At 46.2% G+C, this 27,335-nt stretch overlaps 1 protein-coding gene and 1 long non-coding RNA gene across 2 annotated transcripts in view; one reads left to right on the top strand and one right to left on the bottom strand.

The window, feature by feature from the left end:
* The first annotated feature begins 3,345 nt into the window (after nt 1–3,345).
* Nucleotides 3,346–4,662, top strand: LOC142590380 (uncharacterized). Its single transcript, XR_012830084.1, has 2 exons — nt 3,346–3,463; nt 4,363–4,662. It is a non-coding gene; the product is annotated as an uncharacterized LOC142590380 (long non-coding RNA).
* Nucleotides 4,663–24,145: 19,483 nt separating this feature from the next.
* The window catches only part of LOC142590379 (uncharacterized), a 223,275-nt gene continuing 220,085 nt past the window's right edge, over nt 24,146–27,335 (bottom strand). Inside the window, exon 6 of the mRNA XM_075702469.1 lies at nt 24,146–26,580. Within this exon, the coding sequence (XP_075558584.1) occupies nt 25,956–26,580 (625 nt within the window). The 3' untranslated portion in view covers nt 24,146–25,955. The remainder of the gene's footprint in view (nt 26,581–27,335) is intronic.

The raw sequence follows: 27,335 nt of genomic DNA, 5'->3' as shown, positions 1-27,335 counted from the left end.
AACGACGACTGCATGAATAGGACCGCGGGATGACCAGGACGCTAATACGACGGCAAAAGCATGACTTCAATGGGATGACGAGAATGGAATCACTGCTGCAAAATGACGACGATGGAACGACCGCGATGGCATGGCGTCGGCTCTTTGACAAGGACGCGGTATGACGACGTTGAAACGACGACGACGGACTCACGACCGAGGAAGGATGACGACAATGTGATGACGACGGCTCGAAGATGGTGGCCTGCTGACGACGATGTAACGAAGCGGTGACAGTGGCAATGTGATCTTCACATTGTGGTCCTCACTTCAAGTCTTTGTGTGGGAAATATCACACGACCGCACTAACGACGCTCTAAATGCGATAAAATGCCACTATGGCGTGTTGGTTTTGGAGCTCAGGTCGGCGCTGGCGCCCACCCCTTGCCAACCACGGGTCATCTCGATTCGCACTTCATCCGACGTTTGCTTCCGCTATGTCCGCTAGCGGCCAATCGTTCGAGACTAGCCTGCAGACAGCAGGGATGACCTCCGTACGGCGACGAAGACATCAGGACGACGTTACGTTCAGTATAACCCACACATATGGCGAGAACTATCTGGCAAGGCTGGAGCGCTGGAGGAGCGGGAAAGTCGAAATGACGGTCAAAGAACGCTCCGCTTCAATATCAGCTACACATGCTTCCTCTACATAGAATACCGTCATCTTCTTGTCTCTAATCGTTAGGAACAACACTTTTCGTCGCATACTGTTGCGTACTCCAGGGTAGCGTATCGTACTGCTGCCGAGAAGTAGCGGCGCCTGCCTATCGAAGCTAGATCGACGTTACTTATTGGGTAACGTGGCGTTATCGGCGGGCTGCAGGCATCCAGTAGACCATGGCGACCAAGCAACGGCGAGACAATTTTCTAGTGCGAAACTTGCACGGTTTATTCAAAGGTAGATGAAAGAAAATGAGAAGAGCATGAAGTGATCAAAAGTACAATTCGGAGCGCCTTAAATAGGCTCTCTACAATCGTTGGCGGAATCTGGCTTCCGTCGATGTCACGGGACCGGCACAGAAAGAGGGCTCCTCCTCCTCTGGTTATACCGAGCCTGCTGAAAGGATGAAGTCGTCCCGCCTCCTGGAATTGTAGACGCCTGTCCGCCTCTTCTGCGCTTTGCGGGTTCGTGGAAGTTCTCTTCTAGGGCCGATTCGACGAAAGGGCCTCTCTAAACTCGCACACACACACAAAAGAGGCCTGTACACTGCGGGGCTTCCGGCAGACAGGTAGACACTCGAAATGGTCATGGCGAATTAGGAAGTCACGCTTCATTTGGACGAGGCCTGGTGGAAGAAGGTCGGGTGAGAGAAAGTTCTTTGTGCGCGAAGTGCGGCACGCCAACCATCGCAGGAGAAGTCACGCCTCATTTCGACGAAGATGTCGGATGAAATTCCTTTCGCCACGTAGTGCCAGACACCAGCCCTAACGATACCTCGTTGCGCCTACCATGACTTTATTGTCAACTTTTGTTTTCCTCTAACTCTGGCTCCGCATGTAGACACGGGAACAACGCATTCATTGTAGAACTTACTTTTAAAATCACCTGGGGCCGAATTCACAAAGCTTTTCGTTCGTAGTGCTGTTTTTTCATTGGCTCATTGCCTCCGCTTATAATATGCCGTACATCACTATTGGCATGCACGAGCGCTTTCAGCGTAGGAAAGCTATGTGGATTCGGGCCCTGTTCTTCAACGCACACACTAAGCACGGTACGCGAACGCTTGTGCATTCGATGCGCAAGATTCGATGTTAATGATTCCGCCGAATTTCGATGGAGGCGAAATGCGATAAGACGCGTGTACTTATTAGATTTGGTGCACTTTAAGTATTCCCCGGTGGGGAAAATTAATTCGGAGCGCCCAACTATACAGCGCGCCACAGCATGATCTTCCTTACATTGCGGTTTTTGACCTAAAGATCCCACAATTTAGGTGAATCATTTTGGATTACTTATCGTACATTCCACCGTAATAGCTGGTGCTTGTGTGCGTTCAAGAATGTACGGCGCTATTTAGCCTTATATTTAGCATCGCACGCGCAACATAATTATGCAAGGGTGTGTCGCTGTGGAATCGGTGACAACATTCAACAAACATTGGAAGCTTGTAGGCGTGTCTTGCACCGATCAATGCCTTTGTAGCTGTGCTTACACGGCGAAAAACGGCCACGTAAAAATTTTAATTCACATACGTCAGCATGTTTATTAAGCGATGCTCCAACTTGCGTTGTTCTTTGGCTTTCGCTCTGGGCCAACTTCAATTTCGCTATTGAAATGCAGGTAAAACGTGAGAATGCTTTCAATTAATGTTTTTGTATTTGAAAGAGAAAGTTACGTTCGAGAGACTGTTGCAAGCAGAGTTTAGGGTTTACGCTTTCGAGATGTTTACAAAATCCTCAACTTCAGGTAAGTGTAAAAATATTGAACCGTGGGTACTGAAATCTGTTAACATATGCATTGCCGTTACTGTTAAAATCATCATAAACTACTTGACTTGCGTTTTGTGGATTATCTGGAGCGACCACGCTTTTTCTTAACGCTCCTAATAGCCGGATGTACCGAATGTTGTGACAGCTTTAGTACTTCTGTAAAGTAAATATGACAACCCAATATATATATATATATATATATATATATATATATATATATATATATATATATATATTTTACAATCGGAACACGTGATCTCATGAAAATGACAATAAAAAATAAGTAAAGAATAATCGTAATTGGAGGTTGTGGTTTTTCGCTGAAGTAACGCCCGGGTCTTAAAGAAACGCAGCTGAAATAGCAGACCAGCGATATCTCTAATGGGAGTATTTCTTTTAATTACGTTACTTCCAGCTGAACAAATCTGACCATACAAAAATATTTTTATAATTGCTGTTCGCTAATGTGTGTGATCTATTGTTACTCCAACTGTCAAATGAATGCCAACCTCGCGAGCGCTTTTTCTCAGATATTACGAGATATTAAGAAATTTGCAGGAACTATTTTTTACATCGACTTTATATTACAAAAAGAAAAACGGCACATAAAGTCGTGCGAGTGGCGTTATACTTAACACAGGCCACATATTTCCTCTAAACAAACAGGTGGCCTGAAGGAACTAAAATGGTTGTAACGCAGACAAATAGTTTAGCCGTCGTTAAGAGGGAAATCTGCTTGCAAGGCCAAGTGTACCAATGGGCCAGCTGCAAGGCCAAGAGTGCTTATTGCATTTTTCGTTAGAATTCTCGAGTTACACTTAGTTTCCTTTTTTGCTTAACAAAGACGCTGCTTGTTTAATTGCTCGCGATCCCTTTCCAGTCCTTATTCTTGCTGCAGGCTTCGAGGGCACCAACCTAGTCATGTTGGTTTGTCGAATGTATGCGCTGTCTTTCGTGCTCGTGACCCTTCTTCGCTATAGTAGCGCGCAGCGTAAGTACTACTCGGCTGATAAATTTCATAATCACCATCATCAAATTATAGATTTGACGAAGGAAAGGTCCGGTTGCGGACAGCTAACGACTCTTCTGAGAAACACTTAGTTCAAGGCCGATTCGGATTTTAGTTATTAATCACACTTGCAACATATAAAGCCAACAGACAACGAAACCAAGCAAAGAATAGGGAGAACTGCTTGTTGTTGTATTTATACTATTTTCATTGTAGAAATTACCGCGTTAAATAAAACGAAGGTGGATGAAAATGCTTGCAGCCGGCGGGAGGTTGACGCACACCCTCCGCATTACGCGCAATGTGCAATTAACACGGGAGTTGTCTTAGCGACAATGCTCACCCTCTTCTTTCTTGGGCGATACTATAGCTTCAACGCGTTCCTTCTGCGTGTGAGAGAATTCGCCGGTGTACGAGGCATTTTGGTGCTTCACGTTTCATTTCAAAGAAAAGCGGCACCACAAGGCGTTCTTCAACGCAAATTTGAGGGCGCGCATCTCGAAACTGTTGTTGTAATAATAATTTCTATCAAATGGATGTTCCTCGCAAAAACAAACGACTACAATTTGTAAACTTCAGAATGCTCCGAAAAGTACGTAATAAAAGATGCATTACGTAATCATCTGTAAATTGCTCATATAAACATCTCGACATATCAACCCAGTCGTGTCTTTTTTTGCACGAGTACCCAATGAATAAAATTTTGCTCCATCCGCCACATTTAGTTTCGTAAATGTTCTGTTAGCTCTAAGAAAATACAAATCCTGCATGTAGAATATGGAACGTGCAGATTTCCTGAATATTGCATGATTATCGAATTCCACATGGTCGCTGTATGTGTAATATGATTAATAAGGTATATGTTTGGTTTTGTTTTAAAGCCAACCTTTGGGAGTCTGTTGTATCCTCAGCGCCATACGTCGACGAAGAAGAGTCTTTGGAGTGCCTGAATTGCTCTTGCGCCGACGTATGCATCGATGACAGGTACCCGTATTGCTTCTGCGCCCATGGAAAATACCGGCGAGGACTTCTAGGCGAATGTGCCTCGAAGAGCGACTGTTTCCCAGATACACCGCTGTAGTGCGTGCAAAAAGCGCGAATTATTGCTTCTTCATCTTAAGAGTGTGTACACCACTGGAGTACGGTAGCGAGAAGCCAAAATAAACAGCTTTATTTCTTGACGGGAAACGTCTTTTGTTTCCGTCAGCATAACGGAGTCAGTCGCCGGAACCGAATGCGAATGATACACGTCTGTACCGGAAACACATAACCCTAACAACACTTGGAACTTTGCAACCGCGCCACCCACGAGCCCTACTTTGGTGTCGTTGTGTAGATGAAAGATGCCACTACTCGATAATGGATGAGTCACGTGAACGTTTGGCGCTGTTGCGGCCCCACGCGTCACGCGCGCGCAGCAAAATTTAGCCCATCGCTTGGTGTTCAGAGGCACGTGATTCGGCAGTACGTTTGTCGATCCGACCGGCAGTGGTCCTGTTTGAGAGAGAGTCCACTCAGCCAAAATAGGTGTAATAGGTGCAGCATCCACAATCATCTATGGCTACGGTAAGCTGGAATGGCGCCGGGCAGTCTCGGGCGCCCCTTTTCTGGGGCTCAATGTTTTACCCTGTAGTGCCCGATCACCCTGTACGAAACAAACGGGCCGACAGGGAATAGGCAGAGAGCACGACGACAAGATTAGACACTAGACCCCTGCTCCCAAGTCGCATAACTTTTTCAGTGTGTGAATAATTGTCACGTGTTTGCTTGTTAACGTTATTTCCATGCTCCAATGGCCTTAAACGCACAGCGGCGCGCACAACACGTGTACTCGGCTCTGTCGCCAATATGTTTGCCCGTTTGTTTTTCCTTTATTTTTAATATTGAAATGACAACATTGGTTTATGTATATCTATCTTTTCGAACCGCTCCAGTTATTGTAGGCGTCACACATAATTATCCATCAATCACATAGCTGGAAAATTTAACTACACCCACAGACATATATGATTCGCGTACCTCAGGTGACTGCGAAATCTCCTTCTCAAGGACGAACTTTGTTCAGCAAATAAAACGCATGAGGTAAAGTATGCTATACACTTTCTTTAGGTTTGAAAAACAAGGTTTGATCATTGATTCCTTTTTCACCATACGTAACGGCGAATGTATTTTATGTGTCACATTTATTGTTGTTGGTTTTTGTAATGTAAATACGTACAAATATTTATTTTGAGTACGTTTATTTAATTATCATACGCTAACGGTAGCCAATTATTATGGTTGTTTTTATGTCCAAACAGGGTGCAGTGCTCTGTTTAGCCTTCCGTGGTTTTGTTCCGACCCACCTCAGTATCGTACATTTCGTACTGGATCTTGAAATAAAGTGTCGGTGTGAAACAGCTTTGCTAGGCCTGAAGACGTCTACGTCATGTGGCAGGAGTATAAATTGATTAGAGTTTCAATAAGTAGTCAAGAGTGCTACAGCATTATTATTCTTTTTACATGACCGGTTTGTACAAAAAAGCGCACGTGTTCCTGGATGCATGGAATTGAAAATTTAAAAATTTAATGAAATTTCAGTGAACATTTTCTCGAACCTTACAATGTGGAATTGTCTTTCATAGTTAAGCTAGATAATAGTATGTAATAGTATGACGTACGGAAAACGTACTGCGGCTATCGAAGTGGGTTTACGCAAGAAACGCTTCTTATAGTCCATAGGCAAAGTGTAGAAGTGTACAGATGTCAAATATGTGAAAGAGAGCTGAGTGTACGATCTGCCGTGTAGATACAGGACGCTATAACGTAAAATTATTCCATATGGGCTTCAGTCTAATCTTCTCAGGCAAAAACTACGTAACCGTCGATGCCAACGTGTGGGGGGACCCGCAACACCTTTGGACGAGCCCAATGAAATGCTCTGCTCGTTAACACGATGATAATTTTGCTTGCCAATAAAGAAAATAGCATTGATCACGTAGACAGGTTTTCTCTTTTTTATCATCTCACCGGCTCATGATAGGCGAGGAGTGTGAGGAGGAGGAGAAGATTCTATTGTGGTTGGGCCAGCGAAGCGAAAGTACCGGTAGAAGAGGGCCGTGCCAGTGGCTCTGAGTGGTGCGACCGGGTCTGGCGTCACGCCGCCGTTACACACGAGAGGCAGAAGTGAGAAACGTAATACCGGCTTCTGCGATTGGTCTGCTTCCCCTTGCTTAGCTTGCGGTGGCTCCACCACGATCGCTGCGCTGCGCAATGGGCACTACGTGCTGAAAAATCTCGAAGAGCTTATACTTCCAAGAGTGGTGTGGAATAGAATAAGCGACTGGGGGACCATGCGAGGAAGTTGAGAACCCAGCGCCACGAAGCGGCAGCGTCAGCAACCACTTTCGCCTCCTGCGCGAACGATTACTTCGAGAAACATTTCCCTAACGACTCTTCCGGTGATCTAGGAGCGGTCAGCTCTGGTTCCAGTCGGATGGTGAGTAAAGACAGCCGAAGAGAAAATCAGTTGACATCGTTGACTACTCCACCAAGACCTTTGCCTTTCCACATCCAACACATTATGCAAGAATTTCATGCATGTATCACCGAAAAATCCTTAAAGCCTTAAGAGGAAGCTTTACCTCGCGCCCAACTCGGACGCCGCCTATTCAAATGCATGTAAAACGCAAAAACTTTTTTCTGAGTTAACCCTTCGACCGATTTTAATGAAATTTGTTGCAGTTGAGAGATAAAGTTAAATTATATTGCCTGTTGGCAGCAGAATTTCGATTTAGGACATGAATTTCGTTAAAATGATTTCAAAAATTCGAAATTTTCAAAAATATAGAAGCACGGAATTTACAAATTAATAGCTTTGCATAAAGAACGGATATCGCTGTTCTGTAAACGCCATCTGTTAGATCATTGAAAGCGGAAAAATTCGATTTCTCATTTTGTATCTCACGGGAATTTTTACGTTGTGTACAAGGGTTCTTCAAAAGCTGTATTCTCATTTTTTGACATTCATGTGTAACACATAAATCTTTCAGCTTTAGATGTACTAAGAAATGTAGTTTACCGAATTGTGGTATCATTTTTCATTGCTGAGTTACGGAGTTGTAAACTTGATAATTTCGTTTTCTGAAAATTTATAATTTTTGCCAATCTTCAGGAAAAGAATGGACGTCCTAAATAAAGAATTCAAAACCAACAGTCGCTAGATCCTAAGATTTTCTTTTAAATGCAACAAGCCTCGTCAAGTTTGTTGCAGTGGTTGCCCATAAAAACGAATTGTGCTTTTACCTGTATTTATATAGGAGCACCCGAGCTAAAGCTTCCTCTTAAGAGGAAGCTTTAGCTCGAGCCCAACTCCGGCGCGGCCTATCCGAATACATGCAAAACGCAAAAAAAGGTTTTTCTGAGATAATCCCGCAACTGAATGTAGGTTGCCGACCATACCTGCCCTTTGGATTTATGTATTTCCTGTGATCTACAAGGCTTCACGAGAGACTTTAACAAGGCTCACCCCTACCGCTCTATCGTGTACACAATTTCTTTGTGATCATCTCTCTTTCTCTCCTTCACCCCTTCCATTCTCTTTCTCTTTTTACCCACCTAGTCCCTCTTCCCTTGCAGGGTAGCCAACTAGGACTAACTCTGGTTAACCTCCCTGCCTTTCCTTGCATCATTTCTCTCTCTTTCTCTGAGATTGTTGAAAGCCGATTCAAGTCCCACTTCGAACGAGACGCAGACATCGTTTTGGAAGAAAGTGCGATGAGGAGGGAAAGGGGGGGTGTATCTGTAAGAAACCGTTTCGCCGAACTTGTTTGAGCGTCTTATTTGCGACATCGATCGAAGGGAAACACTTGCCGCGCGAATAAAAAAACACATATCCGCTTGTGGGCCGCTTTAAGAGTGGCCAGGCATCCGCATACTAACTTTGGAGCACATCTGCACTATACTCGTCCAGCTGGGATTTTAGCTGGATGCCCACTTCGAGCAAGCATGGCATCATGGCAAATGATGTCTCTCAGGCCCTCTGACGTTCCCAACAACTTCGCCTGGCTTTGTGGTTTTAAGTAGATTGTCTGGTCACCTTCTTCATTGGTTGCGTCTGTCCTCATCGTCATCCATCATTTTCCTTTGTTTGGCTCTAGCCTTTCTCATGGCGTAGATTGATTAATTGATTGATCAATTGACTTTGATGCCATGAAGCAACACAGAAGCTTTTGACAGGAGTCGTATGGTAAAAGCCTCCTGATTATGTTCGACCACGTCTGGTGGCTGAACACTCACCGAACTCAGAATGTACGATATTTGTTTGGCTCTAGTCTTTCTCATGGCGTAGATTGATTAATTGATTGATGTATTGACTTTTATGCCATGAAGCAGCACAGAAGCTTTTGACAGGAGTCGTTTTGCAAAAGTCTCTTGATTATGTTCGACCACGTCTGGTGGCTGAACACTCGACGAACTCAGAATGCACGATATTCTTGCACTATATATAGGGCCTGATATAGTCGTCGCTATCACGCTGTTAGTATCGTCCCACAGAAGTTTGACTGAGCAAGTAGAAGATCTCATTATAATTCTCTACAGGCTTCTACAGTTAAGTTTGACATATTTGAGAAAGTGTTCCACTTAGTGAAACTCCTATGGAACGATATTACAATTGCAGGAGTCGAACTTGAAACCTAGGGTCCAGTACAAGAACTCAGTAACCAGACAGCATGACAACATGTCCCACCGATACGCCACCTCCTTCACGACTAGGGTATGCGAGTTGTACTTCAAATACTCCGCCAGGAAACAACGTACTAGAAAAGCGACCACCTGCCCCCCTCCTCTTCACCACATCCTTGTTCTCTGGCCCTCACCCCATACATATAGACAGCCAAATAGTTGTGACACCTCCGCAACGCTTTTTCGACCGAACACACCTGCGAGCACTTCCGTACAAAGTTGTTTTGCAAGAAGTGGCTCAGCGAGTTTTACGCATACCTACCCAAAGAAATGGTCTTCTTTCGGGCACCCCGAAAAGAGACCATTCCTTTGACCGCCTCGATTAGGTGGTGGCGAGGGGCTGCGAATAATTGCGTCTCCACTACAACAGAGGAAGGGTATAGGCACAAGGGGGAAGCGGCGGGTCCTCGCTTAAGAAAGGCTGGAAAAGGCCGGCCGAAGGTTAGGCCCGCTTTAGTGTACGCCGGCAAGGCCTCGCAGAATACACCGGTGCGCCTGATATACAGTTGCCGCAGAGACGACTAAGGAGAGCCGAGAAAGGTCCGCGGAGATGTGCGGCCCATTAAAGGCTGACACTTCATTAGCACCCGCTCTACTGGGACGCGGAGGCAATTAATCGCCTCCTCTGTCGCGCTCACAAAGAGGGCGGCCAGGCGCTAGCACGGCTTCCGGTTGCGATGCGGCGCTGTGTCGCGCCGTTCTTTCACGGCTACGGGGAGACTTTCGCGGTGGGCGCCTGTTGAATACCGGACCGAAGGTGCGCCCGCGAAGAGCGGCCCTTGAATCACTGGAAAACTTTGAAATAAGGCATGGCGAGCGTTTAAACATGCTTTCAGTGCGCCCTTATAACATTGAGAGACGTTCAAGGCGCCCAAGTAACGTTCCCGTTAATGAAGTAATGGTCGGCGGAGTCGTCTGTCGTGAGACCAATGCACGCATTTCTTCATCACCATGGTTCCTCATTTCCTCGTTACAGCAAGGGTTGTTGACAGGGAATGAAACCACAATTTGTTTCTGTAGAATTGCTACGGCCGTAGAGCAATGCGCATGCGTATGACTTCAACATCATTGTTGTCATCATACAGTTACTACCCTACCTGTAGTGGAAAATCTGGGCGAAGCAAGGGGAAGCCGCAAGGACGCCGCTATGTTGGTTCCTCTCATTTTTGAAACGCTAAATACATTCCACATATGATCCAAAAACAAGAATATACACGTAGTAATTAAGTACTGACAATGTATATAAAGCTCATTCCGTACATTCTTCAAAAAGATCCGATGGCCTACTTGAAAAATATAGATCTAAAATTAACGGCGCCTGAAAGACTGCTTTTGCCGGCGCCTGATCTTGACGGCGCCACAATACTGAGCCAGGCTCGGGTCGTGTTGATAGCGTGTCTCGTCTGAATCGCATCTCGTCGTGTGCGCCTGCGAGCCTGCGCAGAGAAGCAACATGGCGGCGTACTTGCGGTTGCCGATTTCAATCCATGGATAGGGATCCTTTCCTCTAGAGCTGGCTATATTTAAACTCTATCGTTGTCATAGTGCTTAGGTGCACTCTAAGAGGAATACATTGTCCCCGTGATCTCCAGCTACCCATATCCTGTACCCGCCTACTGCGTCCTAGATCTTCACTTTGCGATCATATTCCCTCGGCACCAATACTATTACTCTCATAGACGAATGGGCATGTGTTCTATCTAACACGTGGGTTGCCCAACACCACTTTCCCCTCTTTATCTCCATACATCAGCTGCTCGCGTTAACATGTGATCTTTACTTTTGTCCTCTTGAATATTAACAAATTTGGCTATCCCACTTGATTATATCACCTGCTGCGCGGTTCTCTACTTGTTTTCAAGTTTTTTTTATATCCCCACGATTTCTTTCCACAGTTGAGAACCGCCAGAATGGTTTGATTACATATCTCTAGGTGCGCATTACCCGTAAATATAATTATGGACACCAGAATCGTAGACAGATGGACATTAGGTATGTGTCCACCTGTCTTCGAGCAAATGCGAAAAACATTAAGAGGCTTCGCCAGAGTAAGGTCGAAGCGGGAATAAATTCTGGATCCCAGTGGAGCATACATATTTTGCGTCGCACAACGCGTCTGCAATGCGTTTCAACCAGGGCGCTGCGAGTCGACACAATGTTTGCTGCATTTGTGCTGCAAGGTACTCAACGTCCCTATATACGTGACGCCCAGGCTGGAGCTGCCCATCGGGGGAAGTAGGGACAGGACTGTTGGTTTTTATCACACAGGCATTCCTGATTTCGGCATACCGTGTGGGGGTGAAAAAGAATTCCGTTCTGCCTGCAGACACACATGAACAGATGACTACAGCAGGCACGTAACTATCTGAAGCACCTATCAGATGTAACAGTAATGGAGCTTGAACTCAACGGCGTTGATCAGCAGACGTACAGAGGGTAGCATTTCCATCCTACATTACTTCTTGAGTGCACAAAAACTTTAGGACATCCGTGCATACTTCTTATAAAGCCACTGGACTATCGGCCTATTTCCTTAACCAGTATACCATGCAAAATTATCGAGCATATTCTGTTTTCTCATATTGCCAACTTCTTAGAAGAAAACTCCTTTTTTTTCTGAGTTTCAACACGGCTTCCGCAAAACATATTCATTTGACACCCAAATAATATCCTTCACGCATAAACTGAACTTATTGCTTGACCACTCTTCAGTTGCAGACCTAATTTTTTTAGACTTCGCAAAAGTGTTCGATAAAGTGTGCTATAGCTTATTAATCTACAAACTGCAACAAGTAAACCTTGATCCTAAAATTTTGTACTGGCTTGAAGTTTTTCCCACTAACCGTTCACAGTTTGGTTCAGCTAACGAAGTAACCCCTAATCTGAGTCCTGTTTATTCAGGCGCACCACAAGGTTCTGTGCTTGGACACCTCCTATTTCTCATATGTATTAACGACTTACCTTACTGTGTTTTATCTCAAATTCACCTATTTGCTGACGACTGCCTAATTTACACCGAAATAACTCGCGACGAGGATGTAACCAGGCTTCAAGCTGACCTTAACGCCGTTTCTGCGTGGTGCAATTCATGGTTAATGGAACTAAATGTTAACAAGTGTAAATTCATGCGTGTATCTCGTACTACGAATGAACCACCTGTGTACTCCCTTAATAACGCTCCATTAGAATTGCTAACAACTTACAAGTACCTTGGCATTCACATCACCTCTGATCTCACTTGGAATACCAACATCACCCATATAATAAGTAACGCTAACGAATGCTAGGTTACTTACGACGCAACTTTTCCAAAGCACCTTATTCCTTAAAATTAATCCTCTATAAAACTCTAATACGACCTAAACTTGAGTATGCTGCTTCAATCTGGGATCCAGGTAAAATAGATCTAACGCACTCACTGGAAAGGGTTCAGAATAACTGTACTCGTTTCATTCTTTCTAACTATAATATAATCGCGAGTATCAGTGCCATGAAATCTAGCCTTAACTTACCGTCCTTGTCATCACGTCGCAAAATGTTTCATTTGTGCCTTTTTCATAAATTATTTCATCACCTTCTGCTACGCAACAAACTTATTTCTCCGCCTCCGTATGTATTGCCCAGACTAGATCACATTCATAAGGCCGGCAGTCCATTATGCAGATCCAATGCTTTTTTGCAGTCATTTGTACCACGCACTTCCAATGAGTGGAATCACCTTCCCGCTTCGATGGCCACCATCGCAGATCACCAATTATTGAAGAATGCCATAGCTATCACTTTATAACTAGGAACCTTTTCTTAACATTGTTCAAGCTGTACTCACAAACGCCATAGCTAACACTGTATATCTAGGTGCCATTTGTTAAATAGTTTTGTATATACATATATATAATTTTCTGCATTAGTAACTCCTGTTTGTTGAATTTACCTGTTTTGCTTGTACCCACTCCCCTCTATAATGCCTTAATGGCCCTGAGGGTATGCTAAATAAATAAATAAATAAATAAAGCATATACAAACGGCCCCCTCTGCTGAAGAAGAACCTGGAATGGTCTCAAAAGCTTTAATTTAGCTGGTTCTTCAATCTTCAGAGTCGTCGCTCATACCTTCGTAACTTTACGTTAATGGCCACCTTGCAGTAGAAGTTTACTTGACTTTAATTTGCTATACAATTCTTCAGTTTGGCCGGAAACACGAAGGCTTGAAACCAATTACAAGTTTCAGCGTTGCGATTAAGCTCCGCAGACGGTGTTCTAAGAATACGCGGGGTCCACGTGTAGGCGCGTCGAAGCCCGTGAGGCGACGGCCCTTGCTGAACAGAAACAGCACCCTGGCAGATATATCGGGAGTCCCACGACGCTGGCACCCCGAGGTGCGCCGCCACAAGTGTTGCAGCTGTTGCACCTCAACTGTACGTGAGATGATAGGGAAGGAAAAGCGCCAGCCTTTGTGGCTAGGAGTGCAGTGTCCCTTCCGCTCAGACCATGTATATGCTCCTAGGAAGATTTTGTATGCGCCGCAGTGTTGTATGCAGGCGACTCTTCGGCAGGCAATGCGCTCACGCCAAGAGTGGGACTTAGAACACGCGCCTTTGCTCCGCTGCAGACATTGAGCGAAGCGTACAGAAGCGTGCACCCGGCTCTCTCGTTCTTTTTTTACTTTTTTTTCAGCCAAACGCAGTGCGCGTAAAGTAGATAGAATGTAGAGGTGGGCAGAGCGGGGCACGTTTCCACTGGCGGTGGTGGCTCCTCTGTGCGCGCCCGCGTCTAGGGGAGAAGTAGAAACATGCAAGAAGGAAAAAGTTATGAGGGGCCATCGCGCAACGCCATCGAAGCCAAACCTGGTGGCCCAACACGTGATCGCACGTCAAAGTGCGCGGTGGGTTTCGGTGTTCCCGCTCTACAGACAGAGCCACGGCAGGGCAGCTGTACAAGCGCGCACCGAATAAGAACTACTGGCACAGATACCGGGAGCCAAACATCTCGTCGAATCTCGATTCTTGCTCCGTGATCTCGACGCAGAAAGCCACGCCATGGGCCGCCACCGAGCAAATGTATGGGCGTCGAGGAGCGTCCGCTTGCCAAAACTGGCTGCGTGACGTAATGCTGTCTCATAACTTGTTATTAACAAGATAGCGTAAAAGGCCCCGGCGTGTGCATCCTGCGTCCAACGTCGACCGTCTTTTGGGCAAAAATAGTTTCCCACCACGCTATATACCCAACCACGCAAGTCTTCCGTGTAGCGCGAGGAAGTTACTGAACTTATTGAATTTCTCAAGGTAAAATACGTCAGAAAAATGGTAAATTACGACAGATACACAACCTGGAAACATGATAGCGTGGGATTATGATTTCAATATACGATAAAACACAATTCTATTGCGCGAAACTCAAAACACAAGACCCTGTTTCATCGTTCGTACCATTCATAGAGCGGTCATGGCCTCCGAAATTTGCGCGCGCCCGCACGCGCAAATCTCAAAGGCCCTAAAGCGGCGCGCCCGGTTCCTTGCAACACCTCCAGATGGCACTCGCCTCCACCATATCAGTCAGCGGAAAGTCAGAGAGGCTGAAATAATCTCATGGGTGGCAATGGAAAAGAAACCTGCCATGACTAATTACTCAAGAGAAAAAAACAAAATCAGGAAAGAAACAGTTTATGACAACTCAAAGGGAAGCTCATTACTTTTCGAAGCGCGATCGGTATGCCTCAGAACACGCACCTATAAAGCGAGATACAAGAAGCAAGAAGAAGCATGTGCTTGCTGCGGTAAAGCTAGGGAAACGATGGAGCATGTTTTATTAGAATGGGAAGGCCTCTGCCCAGCGGTCGATTTAGGCGCCACTGGCCTCCTTGAAGTCCTTGAGTTCAGCGAGAGCAGGGGAAAAGTAAACGTGTCCGCAATGGGGATTAGTAAGAGACAATTGGAGAATTGGTCGAAGGAAAGTAGGGAAACGACAAAAAGCGGAGACGTACAAAAGCAAAGTTCACAATATATATATAGGGGGTCAGAAAATTTGGTTGTGGGAAATCATAGTGGTCTTCTTTTTTATTTTTTTTATTTCCTAACTTACGTTGTACATTAGGCAGTGTAATACCAAGAGCTTGGTGGCGCAACCCACCGCCCCGTTCCAAAGGGTGTTAAGTGGGTTTCTCATCCATTCATCCATCCATCGCGGTCCATACAAGAGGCCGTGTGCCTAGTAGAAAGTTAGCCTCCGTGCATAGCGTGGGCCGCCAACGTTTCCCGGCAAACATTACGGTTACATATGTTGCAGTTTCCGAGAGGCGTAAGAAGCAATCAGGGATCTTTGAATGCTATCGCTTTCCACTCTTAGAGGCGAAGCTTAAGCGTCCTCCACATTATCGGTTTTTCCTTCCGCCATGCGTTAAGGGCCGATTTACGCTCGAGCCGCCCATCGCCGCAAGCCGCACCGCACGCGTGCGGCCGCGCGGAAAATTGCGCGTATCCAGCACTTGTGCACAAATTACCATTTACACTGTGTGCACAGTGTATACCTTACACATTGTAAACCGAAATTTTGGCACAAGTGTTTGATAAGTGCAATGTTTCGCGCGGCCGCACGCGTGCGGTGCGGCTTGCGGCGATGGGCGGCTCGAGCGTAAATCGGCCCTAAGTGCCTCGTGTCCCAGAAAATACGGCGTTCGCGGCCCGCATCCCGCGTCCAGCGACGACCATCTTGTGAGCGGAAAATAATTCCGAACCACGCATACCCTGCCACGCTGGCCCACCGTGTAGCGCAAGGACGTTACTCAACTAACTGAATTTCTCGAAGTAATATGCGTAAGAAATTTTGCATAGTACGAATTACACACAAACTACAGACATGATAGAGTCGGATTGGGGTTTGAATACACGAGAAAACTTAATTCGGTTACGCGGAAACTCAAGCGCGAACCCCATTTTCCAGCCTTTCTACCATTCGTCGAGCGGTGCTCCCGGTTCCTTGCAACACCATCCAGGGACGTATGTTAAAACGATCCACTTCGGCAATACTATCGCCGTGAAGCAATAGCATCGCCGTGTGGCAATAGCATCGCCGTGAGGCGTGCGCTGATTGGCTGGTTGAGCAAAACGGGATGACTACGTAGTGCTCAACCAGCCAATCACCTCATCCGATTTTTTTCTGAAACAGCCTATCAGCAAGCGCTGACGGCATGACTTCGTCACTGAATGTGACGAAGTCCGCTGCGTTTCAAAGGAAAAAATATAAATGTAGTCACTGCAGCGAGCATAATATTTGTTTTGCTGTCGTGCTGTCGTAAGAATTGTTGAAATTGCAAAATTTAAAGAAAATAAACTCTAAAGTTCACAACTGTGTGGCTCATCACTAAAAATTATATTTCAATTCTGTAAAGAGCGCTCAATAATACATCTAAAGGGGACCTAATTGATGTACTGTACTTCCATCTGAATTACACTACTAAACTGGGAGTGAGATATTTGCGAAACGTTCGTAGCAGTGTAACAGATTTCTAACCTTCGTGCTTTCATGTCTTTGAAGAACTGATAAAGTTTTGCCAATTTTAAAAAAAAAAAGCTTTCAGGCCTTGAATCATGTTCTGGTTCCTTCATCCACTACAATTTACTATTCTCTCTAGCTCCACTGCAGTACATTTCATTCAAATCGGCCAAGTGCGTTTCTCGTAAGTCTGCATTTCCGCGTTTTACATTATCTGGGCATCAGAGTTGGCCCCGAGCCAAGGCACTGCCCCCCTTCTAACCACCCTACTGCGTGGGTCTCGCATGCGCTGTCGATAGCTTTACCCCACGTAGATGCCAACGACGTGCGATTGCTGTCACAATGAAATGGCTATCACATTCGACAATAAACCAGCGTTTTATTTTCCTGTATCTTTTAGTAATTTCAAAGCCTTACTTTTTCTGCGCTTTTGGAATTTCATTAAAGGGTAACGAGGGCAGAATAAAAAACTTAGCTACCGTGTGTGTCTGAAAATTGTGTACCTTGCATTGCTGACTTGATAAATATCAACATCTGCACACTACCCGGTCCAGGCACGGCGTCTTTCGAACATATGTTACGTTAGCTGCGCAGATGGCTCTGGCTCCATTGGCAGTCCGTGGAGTGGAGGATATTTGGGTGTCAGTGGCATTGGAATTACCCGCCTTACCATATCTGGTCCGTGCTTACGTGGACACTTCGAGCGACTGTTGTTCGCTGCGGGGGCCTTTTGTAACCGGTGCGAGGCAGTTGCCGCAGGACATCGCCACCGCGCTCCGTTTCCACTTCTGGGGAGGCTCCACTCTGAGCTACTGTCGTTTCTGTCAGAGGAGTTATTCCTTGGGGAGTAGGAGTTCCCCCGAGAGTGGTCGCGTCGCTTCTTGTCGGTGGCTGATGCGCGCTAATGGCTTAATTTGCGACCAGCCTGGTTCTTGTAGTCAGGCCATCAAAGTATTCACTAAATTTACATAGCATATAGGTGCCAGTGATTCTTGTGTGTGTTTACTCTCGCATGCATGGTAATTTTCTTATATACAAATCTCATGGCATCACTACAAGGTTATGTAAGGTGATTCTGTCACATCATCATTGCACATAACCATTGTGTACATTGTATATATTCAACATCATTTTATATAATGTGACAATTAGTGTATGTGTAACTGTGTGTTTGCGTGGGCCTATGTGGTCATATGGTAGTGAGTGAGGACTAAGATATTTCTGCGAGAACGTGCCTGGTATACAATGCTCAGTACTCTGTATGTGCTATAGTTCTGGTGGAATGGAGCCGTGATTGTGACTCGAAAGTGCTCGTATTGTTCTTTATTGAAATAAACTACTTCTAAACACGTGTCCTCGACACCACCCGCCAAGTTAAAGGCCCACGACAGGGCGGCAAAACTTTTTAAAGGAGCTGCAATCGGCAGATGCGTGGGAATTCTCTCCACCAAGGAGTCTTTGCAGCCGCTCCGATACTGTGCTCTTCCGAGAGCTGCTTGACAAAGGTGTGGCCAAGGCGATAGTATCGCCGAAAGTGATCGTTTCTGAATACGGCCCCAGATGGCGCTTGCCTCCGGACATCCGCGGTCCACGCAAGAGGCTGCGTGGACCACAGATTCCCAAAAACCTTCAGACAAATTTAGAATGGTGCGAAGTTGCTCTGTTCACGCAAGTCCAGACCAATCTGGGCTACCACCAGCCGGTTACCGTCACCATGCACGCTGAAGTGAAGAAAGGCACTTGTGGCGCATGAATGACGCCGTTCTTCACGACGCCGAGCGTTCTCTGAATCTGGGACGAGAGGTAGCGGCCTCCATCGAAGAGGCCGGTCAGATTGACCCGGCGACGTACGATCGCCTCAAAACGAGCTGGCGGGGGGTTGCCCAAGAAATGGGAAGGGAAATACTGAAGCGACTAACGCAACGTATGGGGGATACATTAGCGCGTATTCCAATAGTACAACTGGGAGGTCCGAAGATTCAAGCCATGCACGAGTACATCGAGACGCAGGACATAAAACGACATTCCTACTAAAACAGAGGTCACCTGTTCCACGGTTAGCTGAATTTGAAATTGAAGCTATTTCTTTGAGGGCTCGGGTACGACAGAGAGAGAAAGTCTAAGAGGACAGAAAAGCAGCTCTGTTAAGCAACAGGGCACCGGGATGGTTATATCCAACAACTGGAGAAAAGCAAGTGAAAAAACGTAACAAAATGTAATGTAACAAAGTAAAAGCAAGCAAACCGAGCGCAGTGTTGAGATAACACAATGGTTGTTCGAGTTAGTGGGGCAGTAGTAGGAGAGGAAGTACCCCCCATTACGGCGTACTACGTAATCAGAGGCGGAATTCCCAAATCCGTTCTTTCTTATGTGCCCTTTGCCCTTATTAAATCGCCTTCGCCAAAATTATGCCCAGTGTCATGATTGGCCGGAATTTCCTCTGACAAAACAATTCCAGCGTAAGAGCTGTTTGTGAATACGGGGCCCAGGTCGGGGTTCGGGACACCTAAAACCACCGAATTTTATTTCGCACGAGCATGGCCGCGCCCTAAAGTACCACAACAAAGTTCACCAATCCATCCATCCGTGACCTCGTCACCTGTACCCGTTATGCTTGTATGCGTCGCGAGTACGAAGACGACGCATGACGCTCGTGAAAGGGTGAATATTGATGAGAAGTACGACACCTTTGGAAATACTCCTAACGCTTTTTTTTTACGACCTCTGCAAGTACACTTAGGCTTTCGTACCCCTTGGGTCCGAGTGGCACAGGCCCATACTTCGGTACTGGTGGCCAAGATTGGTCGCATGCCACGTGGCATGTTGCAAGCGCAACAAGTAGACGGCTATATAGTCGGCGAGAAAGGCTATACTTACACACGTATATGTACGAAACCTGGGGATTGTAGGCAAATCAAATATCGCTTTAAAGCAAAAAAAAAAATAAATAAAAGAAAACAGGCAGTAACTTTGAACACGTTGGACGTTCACTGGCCGGTGCCGACGCTGGCAAAGTCCGTGGGTACGAAGGCCGCATATACGGAAAGCGCAATGTGGACACCGCCACTTTGGCGCACGGCACTCTGCGGACGAACTTGGAATTTTCGGGCGGCCTCGCCAGGATGTGCGGGTACGCATGCACTCGTTCCCCACGAGTCTGCAGCAGAGACACCGCCAGACAAAGAACAAAACAAAAGAAAGAAAGAAAGAAAGAAAGAAAGAGAGAAAGAAAGAAAGAAAGAGCAGCGTCTGAGCGCGCCGTGCGTGTCAAAGCCGTATAAGGCGCCGGCGCCCGCGGCGCTGGAGTCAGCGGTGCGCGCACGAGGATCGCTTGCAGTGCACAGTGTAGCTGCACCGTGGCGCGCGGGATTAACTCATCGTAAATTAATTACCGCACCGAGGACGCCTCGCCTGGCGTCAGTAATTACGGGAGACGCGTAAAAACCTAATTATTTCCTCGTCCTCTCCTTCCATCATTTCTTATTTTCCTTTCTTTCTTTCTTTCTTTCTTTCTTTCTTTCTTTCTGTCTGTCTTTCTTCCTTTCTCTTTCCTTGTTTTTTTCTCTTTCTTTCTTCCTTCCAGCCTGCCCTCGTCCGTGCTGCCTGGCATTCGAATAATCTGTCGCTTACCTTTCCTGTCCTGAAACATCAAGTTTCTCACTTGTTAGCTGTCCGTTTATTCTGAAATACACATCTTTTTTCTTTTTTCGTATCAGTTCTTCGTCAGTGTTTAAGCTCCCTTCAGCTTTACAGTTTAGGTGCGCTGCTTCTAGTTTTGACTTAGAATAACCTGCTTGCCTGGTGCAGTTCGCGGATTTCAGTTGAAGTTGAAATTAAATGAAGTTCCTTGTCTGGCTTTCAACTGAGCACGCACCTCTTCAAGAAGGTACTGTTAGGTGCGTCCGTTCAGCGAAGTAAACATACGCTGCATCTTTCGTTTCGCCTACTTTCCCGGATTCCGCTCGTCGACCTGTATCTTGAATCGGCCGCCATCTCGGCGCATATATTTAAGGATACGTGTATACAGCGTGATAATTCGTAAGTTTCTCGGAGTTCTGAAGTATTTCCTGTTGCAGATAACATAACTACAGTCCTCGAGAGAGATTCTTCAAAGAGGCGGACATTACTTGCACAAGAAAACAAAACACACATTCCACTAACTGAAAACATTCACTAATTTCGTAATTAATTAGTTGCGGCGCTTATTGCAATTCAAGAATCGTAAACAGTGAGTTTGCAAGGCGTATTCACTTGGGACGAATTGCCAGAGTAACACCAGTTCAGAAATACGCGGCATAAAACTCGCCCAGAATGCAGTATTCTTCCACCTACTTTTTTTAACAAAACGCTATTTAATGTATTGAAGCCCATAAGCTACTGGAACACCCATGTGTTTCGTCCCACACCTTGGCAAATGTCAATCAGAAACTGCTGTCATCCTGGAAATTCTTTTCAAGTGGATACGTCTTGCAAGGTCGCCGGTACAATTCGTAAATTGTAGTATGGGATGGAAAGTAGTTATTTAAGAAGTTAATAGGTGATGTTTTTCAATAAGTTGGACATGTGTTTCGATGTCTCGATGCCTCGTTCTTACTGAACTACTGCATCCACGTCATAGACCGCCCTTCTCCCCCCCCCCCCATGCTGCTTTGTAACGTTAACGTTCGTATTAAAAATCTCATAAGAGCTCAAACGATAAACAATATCACGATAGTCAAGCAAGGCAGTCATTGCCTGCTAACATTTAGTGCAGCCGTGTCGTACTTCAGTCTATTAGGAATCGCGTACGCAACCGGATTGCTGAGTAACCAAGAGATACAGGGCCATCGACGCTGCACGCATGCGCAAGCACCAAACTGCCCTCAGGTTCATTTATATGCAGAGACAACGGCGTCCGCTTACTCTAACAGTGCGTTAATAGTATAGTGTAGTGTGTTAACAGCGCCGCGACGGTGTCTCTCTCTCTCTTTGGGGTCGTGTTTTGTTGCGCTGTTTTAGAATATCAAGCACGTCATGCCGACTCACCTAAGCTTGCACTTTAGCAGCCAACTTTAGCAGGGCTCCTCGTACATTTCCGCAATGTAGGACGCAAGCCAAAGTCATCAGGTAGGGAAATCGCCGGTGTATGTCGATAGCAGGTTCGCGATAGCAGGATAAGCAGGTTCGCGTCTGTCACTGACACCTCTGTATAGCACCTATCGCAAGTCACTCACACAATGCATTTTCCACAATTGTGAGTCAATGAGAAAGGTGTTCATACGAAAAAGTACGGCAGACCCAACACACTCGTTGGGGCCAACCTCAAGCGAAGCTTGAATAGTTGATGATCAAAACGTTTCTAATAAGTGCCACGCGAAAATATGCGTGCAATCTTATTTCCAAGGACGCGCAAGGGACTACCGCCCTTCTTGCCCCATCGCACACGTTTTGTGTCAATTGGAGTTCGGGTTAAAACACGAGGCGTGCACTGCCCGTATTCGCGCTCAGTACCGCGCTTTGCAGCATGGCGAACACGTGCCTGGCTGCCCGCCAGAACGGCATGATACGCGCGGACACCCTACATCAAGAACCACTCAACCACGTGTTGCACTGCATGCGGGATCGGCCCACTTGGCCATAGAAACCAACCGACCACACGCGCCTAACACCGAGGGGCAGCGAAGGCGTGAAATGATTCACTTCAATGAAGAACTGCCGCATTCATTCGAAATTAGGTCGACCACGAATGTAGGTCCACCCCTGCATGCTTCACTTGCCGAGAAATTCCTACATATGTTCTCCCATGCCTCTTTTAGAAAAGCGATGAACTTTGAACATGACCCAACTCTATTCACCGCAAGATCGGCTATGCCACGAGCAGCACCCACGTCAGACCTGCCAGGGGAGGCATCCTCGGCACCGCAAACGTCTTCCTCGGTGCCATCGAGTGCGTCAGCGATGCAGCATTTCTTAAAGCCCGTCTGGGAAATCTCCACACTGCCTTTACGGCGGGTCAGTATTTTTGCTAGCTTGTTCACCAGTTTAGGTCGAGCTTGTGTGGCCATGAATGGAGGTGGATAGTTCATTTTGCTGATGTATTCGGGAAAACGAGGTCGGCCTATATACAAATAAATACAGTATGCGTTCAAGGCGCCTGTTCGCTGAATAGAGGAAACTTATGTACCTTATATTTCATTCCTTAATTCCATGCCGAGTCGCCACAGCTGTTGGTGGAGTACACATGGCTATACCTATAAGCCGATTCGTTATATACGTGTGCTGATGTATTGAGCTATGAGACCAGTAGCAGCTTGCACGAACATTTAATAACAAAACTAATAACGAATTTAAGAACGCGTTCTATTGCGCACTAGGAAACATTTAAGCAACATCTAAGACACATTTAGGAACGCCTTCTTAAATTTGTTCTTATTTTCGTTATTAAATGTTCGTGTGAGCCGCCCCAGCTTAGTAAAGTCCGGCCCAGTTAGAAAACAAAGCTTGGCATTAATACCTACCGTCTCTCGCTTTTTACTGCGAAAGCAGTAGTAAAGTCGGAACTGGGTTTGCCGTGTCCGATAGTCCATCCAATCTATTACGCTCTTATCTTAACGAAGTTGCCGTTGATATCGCCTCATCGTACCCGCCGTGGTTGCTTGGTGGCCACGTGGTGTTTGGCTGCTAAGCACGCAGTCGCGAAATCGAATCCCGCCCACGGCGGCTGCGTTTCCGCAGGCGCGAAATGCGAAAACACCCGTGCACTCAGATTTAGGCGAACCTTAAAGAACGCCAGGTTGTCCAAATTATTTTAGAGTCCCCCTCTAGGGCGTGCCTCATAATTAGATCGTGGTTTTCGCACTAAAACTCCATTATTTATATTTATCGCCTCATCGTCGCCAGGTCACCTTCTCACCCTGAGATTCACCCTCAACACATAGCGAAGAAAACTGAGCACCTATTTCACCAACGTCATTTGGTTCCCTAGTGATGTCCCTACTCAGCTTCGGCATTGTACAGTGCAGATGTGGACGCGCTAGCCACTGTGTGATCGTGCTGCATTGGCGTTTGACAATTTTTCTGTGGAACCTAGCGCAACTCACGGACTTCGAGAGTAGTGAAATCCGTGAAGGCATTTGGGGGCCACAAGTGACAATGCTGCAGCCTACGAGGACAAAGCGGGGTGCGTCGTATATAAGTTGTCCTTCAGAAACGCGTGCTGCTCACTGTAAAAGCCTGTTTCTGTTGCAGTAAGAAGGTTTAAGGCCGGAGAAGTCGTTGAAGCCTGCTGATTTGCTTTTAGTTTAGTCTGGCGGACCTGTAAATTTCTTGTATGGCACTCATCGTTGCGATTAATAAATGGCGCAACAAGGGGCACATGCGACCTCACTATAATAGCAGCGCAGAATATTTGCAAGCACATCTATCTACAAGCCGGACCTTACAAGCACCAAAACAGAGTAAAAAACGAAACAAGTCATAGTGAAGGCCATTTAATAAAGTGTCAGTTTCTTTCTTGCGACAAAAGAAATTTGGTGTTGTGAAAAAAAAAAGAAACATATTCTTATCTCATACTTTATACAGTCACAACAGACAAATGGAATGACGCAAAAACATCACAACCAAGAACTGTTTCATCAACAGAAGTCTTCTGTCTGAATGGAATGACAATACGTATTTGCGCTCGTCGTCAACACAAATTCAGAACGGGGTTTCGTAACGTGCCTCTCAAGGCCGCTTCAAACACTTGACTTTTTTTAAACTTTGGATTGCTTTCGCAGTTTCGTTTTGGTCTTCAGACATGCCTGCAGCCGCAGCGTTTCTGAGGCCACAGACACTGCAAACTCTATGTAATTTTTCATTGTTACGAGTTTATGCTGTTCTGAACAACCTGAGTTTCTGTTTAATGAGGTACAGTAGTGAAAAACTGCCTTGAAAACCAACGTTTGACACAACATTGAAACAAACAAGTGTAGTGGTCACGATTATTGTCTCGCGACACGAGATTGACGGAGCAAAATGAGCACAAAAGCAATATTGCAGCAGGAAAGCACTTTGCTACTAGGTTTTCAACAAAAACACGAATGAAAACCGGCACGACCCCGGCCACACCACAAGTGCCTGCCTACCTCGCCCCTCCCCGTCCATTATGCTGAAATAAATGTATCAACTTACATGTAACACTTTTCTATGCGAACTTCGAGCTGTCCACGAACACGCCGCCATTTCTCAGAGGGAAATTTGTCATCCTGTCGCCTAGCTAGTGAATCTGTTTTCTGGATCGAAGAAGTAGAGACGGCCACGTATTTCATTTGTCGGCATCGTGGTGACATGAGATGACACCGGTCAAAGTGGACAAACAGATCAACGAATCAATAAAGACAGTACACCGCCGCACCATATCATATACGCGCCTTAATACCGACTCTCTAGACTAAATCACAACGCGGGCCTTCCTCGTCGAAGAAATAAAAGAAAGAGACACGCGTAATTATCTAGAACACACTCACGCACACACATTTTCAAGCAAGCACACGCGAGCGTCATTTCATACCAGCAACAGCGAGTTACCAAGTCCTGGCGGCTTTCCTACCCCAAAGAAGACCCGCACCTACATTTGCACTTGGAGAGGACTTGAACCGGCGTATATATAATAAATAAAGAACAAGAACCACTATGTCCCTCGTAATGTCCAAGTAATGTCACTTCCACACCTTCTATAGTGTGAGACCAGAGAAACTACAACGAACGTCTGCAAAGGCTCTTGAGCAGCGCAAGCAACCACTACTGTTCGATTCAGAGTTGTGCCAGTGTCATATCCGCAACCATGTCGGACATATATGCCAACATATGGCGGCTTCTTAGAAGTGCTATGTCCAAAAACCAACGTCCATGACGTGTTTCGGGCTCTTGCAGTCCCTTCCGCCGCATGCAACCAGCAAAAGCTCAGCCATCAAGATCCGCATTTTAAATCCAGAGGGCACCACTAGGGCACGGATTCTAACACCAACTGTTGTGCAAAGTGGCGACAACTTTAGAAAGCACTATCTTACTCCAGGCGGAAAATCATGTGCAAGCCAAACTATGTTACAGCCCGAAAATACGTGTCTGTAATTTTGCGTCGCGAAGATTGCCGCCAATGCCTCAATGTTTAGAAATGTATCCTTTGACTTCGATATAAAATAGCATTGGCTGAAGTGAGTGTTTCACAAACCGATTTTCTTTGCGCTGCTCAGAGAATTGTACATCGTCGTTGTGTTGTGCGTGTTACTGTGGTTCTGTCACCGTTACCACGCATCTCTTTCGTCGTCACCGTCCGCACCTTCGTCGTCGTCTGCTACGTGGACGGACACCGATTCGTCATCAGACGCGTCCCTGTTCCGTTCCTCGCGCAACGCCACGTCACTCATGTCGTCAACGCGAACGTCATCGCCACCAACACTGACGTAATCGTCGTCTTGCCGCTGTCTTCTTTGTCGTCTGTCCGCCTGGGAGGCAGAGTCCTCGTCGCAGCCGGTGACGTCCGGATCGCTGAAGTCGTCCTCGGCCGAGCTGCAGCAGTCCTGCTGCTGCCGACGCTGCTGATAGACTCGCTCCGCACTGGCGTCATCGTCGTCGCCGCGGTCCTGCAGTTCGGGGCGCACCAAAAATCCCATAGGTTGCTGGACCACGAGCGGAAAGCCACTGGCTGTCGTTGTGGCCATGGGTAGCCGCAGCGGCGTCACGTGCTTCGTCTGTTCCCGTGAGCCTCCTCGAGACGCCAGAAGGCTCTCAATGCTGAAGGCAGACGACTTGCCTCCTCCATTGCCGCAGCCGCCACTGACGACGGCCACGCCAGGTGGCGTCGTCGTAGTTAGAAGCGTCATGAAACGGTGCGCTGGCACGTCCGAGGAGCTGTCGTCGGCCGAAGATCTGAAGAAATATAAAAACGAAATGGAAGTAGTTTATTGCAGTAAATTTACTCTTAAATTTCACCCCTATAAAGTGGCGGCGTATACACAATGGAACGTAATTACGACAATTTCTTTCAAGCATCCGCTTATAACTTCTTTAGAAGACAGTGAAGAGAAATTGAACTTAAAGAATTTTCTCTCACCTAATAGATGCCTAACATCTAAAGCGAAGTAGGGCGTTATCGGTTTTATCGTGATGGACATTCGTCATATCTGCAGGGTCTTGCGCAGAAACGTCTAGGTACAAAGGCGCGTCTCGATAGTGAGCCATAGAAGTCGTTTAGCTTAAACAGAGTCTTCGCGTTGGTGCTTCCTACATAATTTGTCAATTTTTGATTTTTTGTTTCCGATATTGTTAGCAAATAGCCCCTCTAGAGCATCAGTCAGAATTCGTTACTGGGGCATCGGAAATACCACCATTCCGATAGTGAAAGGTGAGTGAACGAGAAAGGAGCTTTTCTTTTTCTCTCTTTCTGTTTCTTGCATTTCTAGCCAAGATGACTTTGTGTTACAACAATCCGAAATCACAAAGCTAACATCTCAACCTGTTTGATGAATGACTAGTCGTGTTGCCGAAATTCGGGACTGGCGATTCAGCCAGTTAGTACGGAGTACGGATAGTTCATAAGGATAGTCGGTATGGCTGAGACTTTAGCCATACTACCACTGTTGACGAATTCGAGTCTGCCATGTTCCTGTGAGCCCTTTGCCATG

Source organism: Dermacentor variabilis, chromosome 8, assembly GCF_050947875.1.
Source record: "Dermacentor variabilis isolate Ectoservices chromosome 8, ASM5094787v1, whole genome shotgun sequence".
Taxonomy (NCBI): domain Eukaryota; kingdom Metazoa; phylum Arthropoda; class Arachnida; order Ixodida; family Ixodidae; genus Dermacentor; species Dermacentor variabilis.
The sequence above is the reverse complement of the archived record's forward strand: the minus strand, read 5'-3'. Positions and strand labels throughout refer to the sequence as shown.